Here is a 14,351-nt window from a genome sequence, read left to right on the forward strand (position 1 = left end):
ATTCCACTGCAACCTCTTTATTCTTTGCATATAGTGCCCAGAAAAAGCTTTCTAGAATTGCTGTTTGGCAGGAAGGTCTCGAGCATCAGTCCCAGCTGAAATGACAGATGCAATCCATTTTCTGGTACAAGCTAGAAGTGTATGCTGTTGTTGGAAAAGATACCTGACTCCATGAAGTGTAGTGTAAGTTGCCACTTGCTTTGCAGATAAAGGGTTAAATGCTATGTATCCTAATGAATACTGTACATGTCCAGCCCTACTGTATGATTGTGAGAAACAGAATGAAGCCAGGCCTGAGGTGAAGAATGCTATGGGGTAGAGAGCAAAGCACAGGGCTTCTGGCCAGTTCTGGAGCTGAAAGCAACACAGGTCACTAGTTTAGAGTTTAGAAAAACAGCTTCACTTCAAATAATTTACATAACCCTTACAGGTATTTGATTATTTTTTTTAATGTAAACGTATCCAAACATAAAAATAAGAAAAACAAACTATAATGAAAAATGAAACCAGACTGACCAATTTTGGCATTCAAAGAGGATATATTATGAAATAAAGGCATACTGAGATGTAATAATTTTAAGATGAAAGCAAAGGAAGGGCTCCCACTAAGCACAATAGGTTTTGTTTGTAATGCCCATATCTCATTAAGAGTTTTCCTTACAAAGAAGCTTCCATGTGCAGCAAAGAGGACTTTTTAATTCATTAGACTCCTTAGTTCTTGTTTGAACAGGGAAGAAAACCATTGAAAAACATAGACTCATAATGATGAGAAATTACTTTGTCTTTTCTCATGTTTTCTAATGGTAAATAGAAAAATATCTGTGGTTTATAGCAAAATGGGAGTACATCATAATTAAAAACCTATAAAGACTGAAGAATATTTCACTGGTTAGTGGTAACAAATGGCAAACTACTGAAAAGTGCTGTGCACCTGACAATGGATTTGCAAGCCCTGCTCTGACCACCTGTAAAATCTGACAGTAACTGATGTCACACAGCTGCAAAACCAAACTAGAGAGGCTAAAAATCTGTCTGTACTTTGCCCCAAGGCTCTTGACGATGAGGATAGCCCTAGTGAGGGGGAGCATAGGCTTTGAAACAAGGTCGCTGGCTTGCAGCCTTCCCACAGTGACCCACAGGAGCCCTCCTCAGCCGTGTCTCAGCACAAGCACCTCTGGAGCTGTGGCAGGGAGCTGGCTTAGCACTGCTGAGAGCCCCTGCAGCCGGCCTCTCCTCCTGTTGGAGCTGAGGATTGTTTTACAGCCCTTTGCCATTTCAGCAGGGCTGTGGGGCACTTGATGAATTCCCTCCTTGGAAAAGGACGTGACTTGCCCAGGGCCACAGAAAGACTCTGCCAGAACTGGGATCATGGCTCCACAGTCCCCAGGTGCCAGACACGTGCTTGCCTTAAAACTGAGCACTTCATCAAACCATAAAATCCAGCCAGATGGTGACTCTTTGCTATTATCTGGACCAGTGCTGCGAGGTGCAAGGCACAGTGAGGATCCAGATTCTAGTTTCTGTCTAAGGCTCAGAATCCTAGAAATGGATCCATGTTTTAGACCTAAATGCTGCTAGAAACTTTGAACAAAGTTCTGACTTCAGTCCATACTTCTCATGAAATATTTCCATCTCAGCATGAGTCCACCAGTTTCAGTGGAGGAGTTCTTTCTTTGGGAAGGGATAGAAAGGTGCAAGAGTAAGGACAACTACTTTTGTCAGTCTTACTCTGCCCTGGATATGTGGCTCCAGTCAGACTCTGTGTTTTCAGGTAGCCAGGACTGCCTGAATCAGTTTTGCCTCTCTGCAATCATTTAAGAAATCACCATGTGAACCTGGGAGGCAAATACAGCCCCTCTGCCTTCCTTATGTACAAACTTACATCCCAAAACAACAGAACTGTCAGTTAAACTCTCCAAACACAGGTCAGAGCTAATACAGAGAATTTTTGAGGTTGGCTTTTTTGAAAAAAGCAGTCTATATGGCTTTATTCTCTTTCTGTCCCAAAATTAACAAGTATTTTTGCTGTCTACCCAGCAAATGAACTTAGGCCTTTGATCCATCTTCCAGAAAATTCTTCCAAGCTTATGAGCTCCTCATTGCTCTTTGGATCTCACCACTGGGAAGAAAAACAACTATGTATTTCTCCTAACTGCAGTTACCCTTTTATTTTTGTGTTTCCTGAGGCAGGTAACTGAGGTGGTTCCAGTGACCACGTATTTTTTCCAATAACTTTGTTGTACATGTCCTTGTCCCCTCCTCCCAGTCAGTATATAAACAGCATGTTAGATTCAACTAAAAAGCAATTCCCTGCTGCTAACTGCAGCAGAGCCTTTGTCTTTCACTAGCCTGAGTTTTGGGGAGCTCCTTGACCTATGCATATATTTTACAATTCCAGATGGTGCATGGTAGTTACTGTCTACTTGACAATAAAACACTATAAACTGAGAAATAGCTCAAGAACTAAGAAAGAAATTGGTGTGGTTAACAGTGAAGTTCTAATTTCTTCAAGGTTTTCCCTTGAACTCCTGGTGCATTGGAAACTTAAACTCTACATTCAAGCATACCTCTGCCAGTCAGAGGCAGGCACTGAAGGTAATTCTCTGTGCTTCAGGCAGATCAAAAGAAGCTCATTATCAGTCGAGCATCTAAAAGGATATGACAGCTTCACATCCAGTTGTTCAGCAGCTGAGATGCAGTCTGGAATGGATCTTTGCTGTGTCTGTTGTCTATAATAGCTTTTAGGGCTGGCTCTTCTTCCAACACACAGTACAAATCCTCTGGTAACTAGTACCAGCTACACACAACAAAAGCCAGCTAAATCTGGTGTAAGCTCGGAAATCAATGACTGCTTGCCCTTTTCTCAAGCTCAAGTAAGCAAGTGTCTCCCAGGCTGAGCGTTCTGGGCAGCAGCCCTGGGGGCAGTGGTTCTTCTCAACCCCTACAGATGCTCATACTACCCAGGAGAGTGAATTCCCTTCCTCCATGCAGACTGACCAGTGACCAATGTGAACCAGATTATTTCCACTGATCTCTTCTGGCAACACTGTCACTGCACTACTTTATAAGCAGAAGAGAGCTTGGGCTGAGCAAAATTCCTTTCACAGACATTAATAAGAGAAGATCATCTAAGGCTGCTGTGCTCATCTTCAACAAAACTTGGCTTCAGAAATGCCTACAGTTACAGCATGCCAGCTGCAATTCATGTTACTTTTCTTTTCAGCTAAAAGGAAGGTGCCCCCTGCCCCATGCATGTACAATCTATCATTTGCATGCCTCTGCTCTTCTGCTTGTTTTCTACCTGATACCTGCATATGTGTCTGCCCTAGCCACTTTGTCATGGTGCTTGTGTCAATTAAAGGCTTTTGAAGGAATTGGTGCACTTATTTACCTAGGCAGCCTTTTGATGTTCCTCTCCCAGATCCTGCATCTGTCAGCATCATGTTCCCCAAGTACAGACACAGAGTTGATTCCAGAAGTCATCTGTCAGCTTACTCTATATCCTGTCCTTCACCTATACATATAGCTTCCTCAGGGGTTTTAATATATGTAAAATAAAGTTAACATTTCCTGTTCTGGTAATAAAGATGAGTAAGTGGGAAAGAGAAGCCAGTACAGAAACAAGATCCTTCTCTGTTTCTTCCATGGGATTTGACCAGTAGATGAACATAGCAGAAACAGGAATAGAGCTGGGAAGGAGGGTTGACGGAAGCATGAGTTCATACTGAGAGAAGGAGGCTGCTGGCTCATACAAGAAAATAAGGAACCACTCACAGACTGCAGGCCACTGCTAAAATAATGAAGTGTCACTGTGTGTTTGGCTGTTGCCAGCAATCTTACAGCCTTCACAGAGATACATTGGATCCAGAAAGATCCCCTGAGTCACTGAACTCAGACCCCTGGTATTGCAAAGAGCCATCTTATCTAACTCCTTTCACAAGCAATTCCCATCCACTCCTAAAACTGATTCAGGCTGGTGTCCCTGATCATCTATGAGAAAACTTCTGTACAACTTCAGCCTAAAGTTGCCTTTAAGTAGAATTAGCTAAATTAATAGATAACAGTTTATAATTTTTTTTTGTTCCTGTACCTGTTTGTTGAAAATGTTTTTCTTGGAGGTTTTCCCGCAAAATATTTGTTAGAGTTCAGTACAGATGCTCAGAGTGTAGTATCAGCATAAGGAGCTTTTTATATATATATAAAAAAAAAAAAAAAAAAAAAAAAGGTGTGGTCACAGCCTACTGGCACAGACAGCTGCAGAATGAAAGACAGTCTTAGAAATGTGTTTTTCTGAAAGATCTCAAAATACCCGGATAGTAAGTTGATACAAACTACCATACTTCCACTCTGCCTCTGTTTTGCTAAACTTTCAAATGAAACTGTTTATCTGTTGGTCACCTAAAATGATATGTCAGCTTGCATCCAGTTGTTCAGCAGCCTGGAATTTGTCTTTTCTTGATGATCTTGCTCTCCTTTCCTGCACAACAAAAGTTTGTATTCTTTCTTGAATAAAGGTGGTATTCTTTTCACAATAGCAGCAGAATCCCTCTCCACTAAAAATGCATCATCTGATGCAGAGTAGGGTTAATCTCCATATATTTTATGGCTTGTAGATGATCTACATAGGCAAGAACTTGGAGTGAAAATTCTCGGTTGTGTACTTCTTGCATCCTTGCTGAGACCTGCTCATTGTATCAAATCGAAAACTGCAGCTAGTGACTTGTAGTGCTTCCATCTGAAGATTGCCAGCCTGCAGCACAGGAGATGCTCTGTGCTTTCAGGAGAATAAAGTACTTTAATAAGGGTCATATGGGATATCCAGAAGCATGAGATTCTGTTTAAATACCTAAGCAAAACCTAAACAAGAAACAATAACAGAGATATGAAGTACACTGGGATGATCTGAGACACTTGAGGGAGGTGAGAGGGAAGACAACAGCATTGACATATTCCACAAGAATGTGGGGACAGGAACTAACCTGGAGAGGCAGGGAGGAAACACATTGCAGCAGGTACCTCTGGTCCAACAAAAGTGCTGCTGCTGATCCTGCCCACACATCATCCTCCACAGAAAATGTACACCTTTTACATCCTGTCACAGAACAGCCCAACCCTCTACACATCCAGGCTGTGCTAAATCCCATCCTTCTCATCGTCCCCAGAAAGAGCATATCCCTATGTTCATAAATCCTGTATTTTCATTTTGCTCATCTCTGGGATATCAGGAACACGAGAGCATCACTGAAACTTTACAGCGGTGAAGGTGAAAATTCTACAAGAGCAGGGTGCCCGTGATGGATCTCCTGTAGCTACCGCGGCAAGTGTTCCACAATTCCAGAAGCCAGGCCCTGCCTGCGGGCACCTCCCCGCGCCACGGAGTGATGGATGGCGAGAGCCCGCGGGCTTGTGCCGGCCCAGGACCGGGGGCCTCAGCCTCGGGGCCCCCGAGGACTGTGACCTCCCACTGGAAGCCATGCGGGCACCTGGTAACTCGCCGCGAACAGGCGACGCCGGCGGCATCTCCTGGGTTTTAAAGTTAACGCAGGTTTCAAAACCCCTTGAAGAACGAGCCCTGCTCAGAGACAAAACTGTCCCTGAGGTTTTGGGGGGCTTCTGCCCCCGCACGGGGCCCGGGGCTCGCCCGAAAAGAGCAGGCTGGCCCTGAGGGGCCCTCACCCACGGCCTTCCCCCGGGCGCCCCTCAGGGCTTGCATCATCCACGGCACCTTTTCCTGGGGAAAAAGAGAGTGGGTAAAACACCATAAAAGGTGGGAAAATGTCACCGTTTTGGCGGCGACAATCAAAACCCACCCGCACGGCCCGCAGGGGCATTTAGCGGCTGGGCTAAGCGTGTCCCCTCGCTGTGTAGCGGGATGCTCTCCGATATGAGAGGAAGCGGCCGGCCAGAGCCCCGCGGGGGTGGCAGCCGATGGCCGGGGAGCCCCGAGGAGGCAAGGGCGTGGGCGATAGGTCCTGCGGGCAAGACCGGGGCGGCAGCAGGAGCCGCAGGCCGCGCCGTCGAGGGCAGGCGGCGGCACAGAGCCGGCCGTGCCCACCCCGTCGGGGCCCCGGTGCGGTACCGCCTGGAGCAGAGCCAGCCCGGCGGCACCGAGTGGTACGGGGAACGGAGAAATGGAAGTTTCTCGTCAGGATTGCCATGACCGTTGGGAAAGAGCAAAGCCCTTGAGTTGAGCTGGAGTTGTTTTTTTGCTGGAGTAGAGGGCAGAGGGGGAAGAAGCATCGGCCTCCCCAGGCCCTGCTCCCGCCTCGCCGGACACGTCCTCGCGACGGGCAGAGCCGGCCGGCGTCCCTGCCGCCACCGCGAAGGTTTATCCGCCGGCTAAAGACTCAGTTTTTGCACTGTGTCTCTCCAGTATTATTTTTACTTCGTGCACGTTGGGGGCTCCCCACGCCGAAACTCGGCCTGTGATGGTGCGCAGCGGCCGCCTCAGTGCCCGCCCGGCCCTGCTCGCAGGGGCCGAGGTGTCCCGCCGCCTCCCCCGCCGCCGGCCCTCCTGGGCATGCGAAGGCACCGCGGAGCTTCCTCTTTAGCAACCTCGCCGCTTGTTTTGCTGTGTGGGGTTGGTGGGGCGTTTTTTTTTTTTTTTTTTTTTTTTTTTTTTTTTTTTTTTTTTTTTTTTTTTCGACGGAGAGAGGAAAGGAGGGTAGTCTGGGTGTAGGGAGGGGAGAGGGTGAGAAGAGTAGAAAACGTTGGCTCTGTCCATGGTCAAAGTAATTCAGCCATAATCCCCCTTTCTCTTCCTCTCCTGGAGCTCTATTCATATTCTAATCACAGCTTTTCCTTCCCTAAACCAGCCACTTTTATCAGAGCCCTAGCTTTGCACTTTTACTTCCACTTCCAGCACATACAACCGCATGCAGAATAAGCCACTTTTTCCAGCCTCTGTCCTGCCCCACTCTCCCCCCGCAATCCTCTAACCCGAAAAGGGATCCTTGCCTCCTCGGACTAAAGCTGGGAGGCAACAGCAGTTCGAAAATGCACCCTGTTTGGTTCTTCATTTCTCTTGGCAATCAGGATCTCCCACCCCCCTGCTTTCCGCCCGATTTCATGGAAAGCTCTCCGGGCAGTCGCTCTCCGCTGCCAGACAAGCCGGTGGCGAGCGGCCCCCACCCCGCCTTGCCCTCCGTCCCCGAGGCCGGGGAGACGCACGGGAGTCCCTGCCGCGGGTCTGCATCGCTTGCCGAGATACCGGCAACTTCTCTATCCTCACCCCCCCCCCCTCCCCCCTTTTCTTAGCCACACTTTTTTTTTTTTTTCTTCTCCAATAAACTAAGCTAACAAGATATTTGGGAAGCTGTGCAACTTCCAATGCCATGTGCCCGCGAAAGATCCCAACCTAGAGCCCACCGGGAGGAGAAAGAGGAGGAGGAGGAGGAGGGGAGCTCGGCCGAGCTGCACGCACACCCGGCAGCCCCAAAGAGCACAACCCCAAAGCTACTGCTCGTTTGAAGATCTAAGCCAATTTTGATCTTGGTCTGTAATGAGCCAAGGATCTTGGGTGGGGGCTGGGGGAGGGAAGGGAGGAGTGGAAAGACCGCTGGAACTTTAAATAAGAAAAACGTTTCTAATGCTCTAATAGAAGAGGGAAGTCGAAGTGTTGGGATTGCGTAGATCTAAGGCCCCCCTTTTTGGAGGAAAGCTTTTCTTATTCAAAACAGCATCACAATGGGCTTCACATTGAGCCTTGCCACATCCCCATCTGAGTAGCAGCCATTCATCAGGCTGGCTGGCCTATCAATGACATTTCTCCCATCAGGGCTTCTATAAAATGATGCTTTTTCCCATGAAACATCCGCAAACATTTTGACGGGTCTGGCTTTGCCCTGCTGGATTACGAAGTGTCCCTCTCTCCCCGCTCTACACCCCCCTTCCCCAGCTATCTGCCTCTGCCCTCTCTCCCTACCCCCTCGCTGCCACCCTGCTCCCTCTCCCCCGCGCATCTCTGAGATAGAGGCTCTGCACACCCCGGGACCTTGGGGCTCCCGTCCCGTCCATGGGAAGAGCATGCATTGCGGGTTGCTGGAGGAACCCGATATGGACTCCACAGGTAAGTCCTCCCCCCGCAGGCAGCGGGCTCCTTTCGCCTGTCAGGGAGGACTTTTCAACTTAACCGTGGCGGCGGGGACACGGGGAGCCGCCCACCGCACCGGCCTCGGAGGCGAATGAGCCCGGGCGTGTGCGGGGAAGCGGGGTGCGGGGGCCGCGGAGATGGAGCTCTCGCTCCCGGGCTGGAGGAGCCCTACGGTTCCACTTCCAGATACGATAGAGCACAGAGTAGTGAGGGGTTTTTTGTTTGGTGTTTTGTTTTGGGTTTTTTTTTTTCTTTCCCCCCCTCTCTTCATCATAGGATTCTGGCCAGCAAACTAATTACCTCTCCGGTTTTAGTTTTAGGCGCTCACTTCGGTTAGAGCAGCAACGAGGCGAGAAAACTAGGTTTACTAGGGAAGATAGTTGGTGGGTTAGGGCAAACCCAACACCGAGGCCATCCTGTCCCGCGGGCAAAGTCGCGGCTGAGCCGATTCGGAGGGAAGGAAGCTTGGGGAAGGGCAGGGTTGGGTCTCTTTCCCCGCACTTCCAAAAGATGCCCTGGCCGGTCCTGTAACCGGGCGGGAGAACGGCGGCCGAAGTACCAGCGGCGGGCGCCGCCACCGGGGAGAAGCCCCGGCGGGAGGGGACAGGGACGGTCGCAGAGGCGAGGCCGCCCGCCCCGAGGGCCGCAACCCGCGCCCCGCCATCCGCCCGGGGGCGGCGGCGAGGGACGTGGGACAGGGTCCAGGCCTAGGTCTTCCCGCTGTCAGCCGGCAGCCTCTCGAAACGGCGGCCCCTGCTCTCCTCCCGCCCTGCCCGCGCTCCCGCGGTTTCCACCCGCTGCAGCCTTTGGGCTTCCGCGTGCAGAGGAGGCGGGCGGCCGCCAGAGTCACCTCTGAAAAATTTATTTATTTCATTAGCACATGAGAACATCTCCTCCCTCTCCCTCCCTGCCTGCTCGCCCAGGCGTTCCCTAGGCGGGCAGCTCGCAGGTTAGGCAGGGCTCACCCCGCGACGGCCCTTCCGCCGCCCGCTCCTGATCTGTCCCGTCCCCTGCGGCAGCTGCTGCGCCGGCTATGAGTGCCATGCCCGGCGGCGAAGTGAGGGCCGAGCTGAGCTGCCCCAGCCCCGCAGCGGGATCGGGTCCCCTCCGCGCCTCCCCGACGGCCTCGGCAGGCCGCGTTCCGCCGCTCCCTCGGGGCCCCGCAGCTCCGTCCCGTCTCCTCCGGGGTTGCCGGCGCTGTGCCGGTGTAGCTGGTGCGGGTGCACACGGGGCAAGGGGCGATAGGGAGAGGCCGTCCCGCCTCGGAACCGTTTCCGCTCCGTGCCGCCACAAACCCGCGAAGGTCTTTCTCATCCCTCGTTCCCAAAGCGGCCGAAGGGCGTTCTGTAAAATTTAAATATGGATTAAAAACAAGGGAGAAAAGAGAGAAGAGGAGGGGTGTTGCCCGACCCGGCTCGGCTGTTCATGCAGCGGTCCCGGCGCGGGGCGCTCCATGCACCGCGTAGGCTCGGGTTCTCGTCGGCCACCGGCGACACAAGCCGGGTTTGGGCCACATTTACTGCTGGGATAAAACCCAGGCAGGCTTTTCCGGGGAGAAAGTTCGTCGGGGAAGGAATCGTTGAGTTCGGGTCAGAGCGTGTGCCGGAGCTAAGAGGGTGTTAGAGAAAGTTGTCTTCCTGTCCGGCGGCACTGCCGAGGCGAGGGTTAAGGGGACTGCGACTGCCGGCAACATCTCGTTGTCGAGAGGAATTTTAGGGAAAGAAAAAACCCAAACCTACAAACCTAAAAAAAAAAAAAAAAAAAAAAAAAAAGCCCCGCGTTTTCTGTCCCGCCTTTAAGAATTATTGTCCTTTTTCGGGCTTAGCCTCCGTACTATTCGTTTCTCAATTTCAGTAAGGTTGTAATAAGTGACAGTATGATTGATTAAGATAATATTAATCAGAAAACACTTTAGTCTTGCTAAGCAGATGGCAAAAAAAAAGTGGAGCTTTGCAGTTGTCTCATTCAGACACCTTAACCTCCCTTTCAACAGGACTTAATCCAATTAGCTTTTCTCCTGAGTTTTAGTTGTTATGTAAAGATCCTTTTGCATTGTGGAGAAATATAGCTTCATTGAAAAAAAAATCAGTCATGTTTTAATTAATCTTCAACGGATTTTCCCTAAACCACCGGGATTTTAAAAAAATAAAAAAGTAAAAATCATCCTCGTTTCTAATTTTAAAGTAGGGTAACGGTTTGGTTCCTTCACCTTCCCACAACAGTGCCGTCTGCTTCCATCGAGTTTAGTTCCCGTTCCTCTAACCTGTAGATTGACCCTTGGGGGCTGTCACCAAGGCCAAAGGCTTTCTAGTTGCCTGACCTCCTGGAGAGCCCCCAGCCGCCGGTGTCCGGCGAGACAGCGGCAGCTCGCCCGCAGCAGCGCCCAGCCCCGACAGCCCAGCCCAGGCAAGGCGCGGAGGCGCTTGGCGAGGAGCTGCCCTCGGAGCTCTCCTGCTGCCCTCGGGGCTCTCCCGCAGCCGCGGAGTGGGGCACCCACACAGTAGGGCCACATGCCCCTTTCGCTGAATTTGCGGTATCTTTCATCGCATCGTTTTGCCGCCGCCTTTAACCCCGTCAGGCGACCGCCCGCCGCCGGGTGTGGTTTCTCAAACTCGTAACTCCTCCGAGCCGGCCCGGGAGCCGTCGAGCCGCCGGGGACGTGTGCAGCCTCCGCCAGACTCCCCCTCCCCTTCACCGTGGGGCACTAAGAGATGATTCCGAAGGGCTGTATCTGGCTTTTGGGATTTGCCCTGCCCTCGGTTCTGCCCTCATCCCTCAGCCCCGCCGGCAACCTCACAGCTCCGGGGGACCGGGGACGGCGGCGCCGCGGCCATCTCACCTCGGAGGAATCGGGGCTAGCAAGAGGGCGGTGGCAGGCTGGGTGCTCGGGGCTCCCTCAGGGGCGCCTGGGGCGGGCAGGGGAAGCTTTGCGGGCGACCCCAAGCGCTCATAGCGGCTTTCCTCAGCCGCAGCCCCCCCCTAGGACATCGGCGCGGTGAGCGCGGGGCGCTGCCGGCCGGGGCACAGCCCTCGCCCCGCCGCCCGGTCCCCGCGCCGCCCCGCAGGAGCTGTCCCACGCAGGAGCGTGCCGCCCGCTCGGGAGCGGCTTGCGGGGACGCAGGGCGCCGCGCATTTCCCAAGGGGCTGCCAAACTCCCTGCCCCGCGGTACCCCCGGGGAAGACCCTGCCGCGCCGCTCAGGGCGCAGAACACCAAGGAAACAGAGGCGCGTTCTTGGAGCGCAACTTTCCTGCACAACTCAGTAAATATCCCTCTTTATTTCACTGTTGGAGCCAGGCAAAACCTCCACTGTTTTTCAGGCGCTAGATGGATGAGATCCTTGGGACTTGAAGCTGAGACTTAGGAGCTGATCCAAAGCCCATTAAAATGAGCAGAAAGCCTTTCAGTGCTGTCAAGGACGTTGGGATTAGGCCCTTAAAGCAGTTTGTTTGAACCACGAAAAGCTGCTTCCACTGCTTGGGTTGAAAACTTTGTGGCAGTGGCCAGATTTCAGTCTATCTTCTTATCAACATAGACAGGTGTTGCAGCAGTGGTGGGTGACCTTTGCTATGAGCTTGCCGTTTTAAAAGGATCTGGCATATTAAGCATTGATTGAAGAGAAACAGGCTTTCATATCCTGGTTCAATTAATGCAATTACCAGTATTGATAATAAATACTTAAATGCTAGTTGGGAATGGAGCTGTGACATTTCAGAATGTATGTATGATGCTGAAGTGTGCGATCTTAGGTCCCAATTTGTTTAATCCAAACAAATGGTTGATTTTGCTTCTGAAAATTCTTTGCTTTGCTTATTGCAACATGGTAAAGAGGAAATTTGTTATTGGCTTTTTCCCCTTACTTTCCTGGAGTACTTTCCATACTTTTTTATTCCAATAAGAAAAAAAAAAAAAAAAAAAAAAAAAAAAAAAAAAAAAAAAAAAAAGTTCTTTATTGTTTTAGAATTTGTGTTTATAAAGGCTCTAACCTACTGAGCAGTTAGGACGATCCAATGATTCTTTTGAATCCTAAATTTGATATGATATGGAGATGCAGAAGAAATACCACTGGTCCTTTATACAGTTGAACCTGAGTATTTGTCCTGTGTGATTTTGTATCTTATAAGATTTCGCAAATGAAAGAAATGAAGCAGGGGAGGAAAAAAAATAGTTTTCTTTCCTGTGGGCTACAGAGTTTGTGTGGACAATGCTTGCATGGCAGGACCTGATTTCTGGCAGCTCCCTCTGTCTTCAGCAGCAGCAGCACAACAACGGTCTAAACCCAGGTCCTGTCACTGGATCGGGTCTTCATTTCTGAGGGAGTTTTAATAACTTTGTAAAATCTGTTACGATTTTTTAGAGGTTTTAAAATGTAGTGAAAATTGACCTTGACCTAAGAAGTTCATCTTTTGAATCTGACTCAGAGAAGAGAATGATTTTATGGTTTATTTGCCTGCTAATTAATTAATTACAAAATTTTTAGGGAGAGGCAATTGTGGTATTTTTCCCTGCTCTGCAATATTTACCTGTAGTAAAGATCTTTAAAAGGATGGAAAGAAAAAAGAACTAAAACAAGGTTTTGCGTAAAGTCATAGAGACATAGAACTCTAGGAAATTATTTCATTTATTTAACTTGCAGTTTACGGTTTACAATCCTCAAGATTTTATTTGAGTGTAGTCCTCATTACCAAAGGGACTCTGGATTCTGACAGACAGAACTTTTGGGTGTGGACTGTAAAGAAACCTGTAGCCTCAACTGGTCTATTTCAGGTGCACCTTTACTATAGTAAACATAAATTGAGCAAAAGACCTTCTCAAAATTAGAAGGAACCATTTTGTGTTAAGATACTTGTGATGCTGTTACAGCTGTCCCACAGAAAGTCATCAGAAGAGTATCCTGCTTCCATCAGGGTTGTTGGCTTGCTTGCCTTTAGGAAATAAGGCTGGTTTTCAGCCAGCACTGCAGTGAGTGTGTGGGCAAAGAAGGTTAATGTAGCTGTAAAATCTGCAGTGTCTCTGAATGTAAACACCTTTGCATTTTGGTAGCTTAATTTGCAGCTGGTTTGCAAGTTAGGACAGTCAAAAAGAGGTGCATCCTCTGGAATACTATTTCCATACATACAATTTCAGTATAGCAAACTAAAGATCAAATTGTGGGATCACTGAAATCTGTGTAGTGATGTTAGAGGTGTTAGTGCCTCTTCAGATTAACACTTTTGAAGAGGTGGGCTTAAATAGAGCTGGGGCTTGATGGTTCATAACAATGTCTTGAGAGCAGTGGTGGGCTGTCATGTAACTAATACAAATATAAGATCAGTCCTTTGGGGATACTTGATGTGACATTGGAGTCCAAATAATGAGCTTACAATTCTGTGAGCGCTGAGGTTTGTGAATTTCCTGAGTTTATCCACTTGTCTGTTTTCCTGCATCAGTGCTGGATTTTCTATTTGCTTGTGAAAATGAATACCCAGTACGATCTGACCCTTCTGGAGCCCAGCGTCCTGGCAGCCAAGGGGATTTGATTGCTGACATACTTGTTAGGAAGATGGATAGTGTAAATGATATTTGATGGCTGAGCGATCCAATAGATAACAAGTGTAGGAAGGAAGAGTATGTGGTGATGATTAAGCCAGTGGTGGCCTATGTGGGTTTTTTAGGTTATCTGGATCACTGGCATGTTTACACATATGTTTTAGATCCTGTAGAATTGTATATATGTGCCAGGGAGTTTCTGGGAACTTTTAAAACTAATACGATTTGCTGTTAGAGATGGGTTCTGATCCTGCAGTGGCTCCACAAGGGAAACACCTGTTGAAGTCCATGTGTGTGCCTGAGAGAGGGCAGATGCCCAGGGTTAACATGTGATGATCCCTCCCAACAGCTGGGAATGTGTAATAACTTAATTGTAGCTATTTTACATGCATAACTAGCACTACTGGCCTGTGTTCATTTACATTTATTTTCTCTCAGGAGATCTGCAGCAAGAGTAGTTTATTAGCTATTAAATACTAGCCAGTGTTAGAAATTGTGCATAAAGTCAGCGTCAGAATCTTTCTTGCTTGCTGCAAGAGCTGTGGGTTTATTCTCTCCATATAAACACATCTTAGATTAAATGCTTTCAACCATTCTTCCCTTTCTGATAAATTTGAAATCAGGAAAAGGTGGAGGGGGTTAAATAGAGCCTTGGTTCTCACTGCACCTAGTAAGAGAAAGCTCATTTGAAGCTTAATTTGCCTCAAGACGAAAATGTGAAATGTAGGGCT

The 14,351-nt window shown here is 49.1% G+C and overlaps 1 protein-coding gene and 1 long non-coding RNA gene across 2 annotated transcripts in view; one reads left to right on the top strand and one right to left on the bottom strand.

Annotated features, from left to right (window-relative positions):
• Positions 1 to 14,351, bottom strand: part of LOC310908484 — a 311,975-nt gene that overhangs the window by 54,940 nt on the left and 242,684 nt on the right. The window lies entirely within an intron of this gene.
• Positions 8,026 to 14,351, top strand: part of RFX4 (regulatory factor X4) — a gene marked incomplete at both ends in the record, with an annotated part of 91,590 nt that continues 85,264 nt past the window's right edge. Inside the window, one exon of the mRNA XM_083859101.1 lies at positions 8,026 to 8,068. Coding sequence (XP_083715227.1) covers positions 8,026 to 8,068 — 43 coding nt within the window. The remainder of the gene's footprint in view (positions 8,069 to 14,351) is intronic.

The sequence above is a fragment of the Zosterops lateralis genome, assembly GCF_965231275.1.
Source record: "Zosterops lateralis genome assembly, chromosome: 4".
Lineage (NCBI taxonomy): Eukaryota > Metazoa > Chordata > Aves > Passeriformes > Zosteropidae > Zosterops > Zosterops lateralis.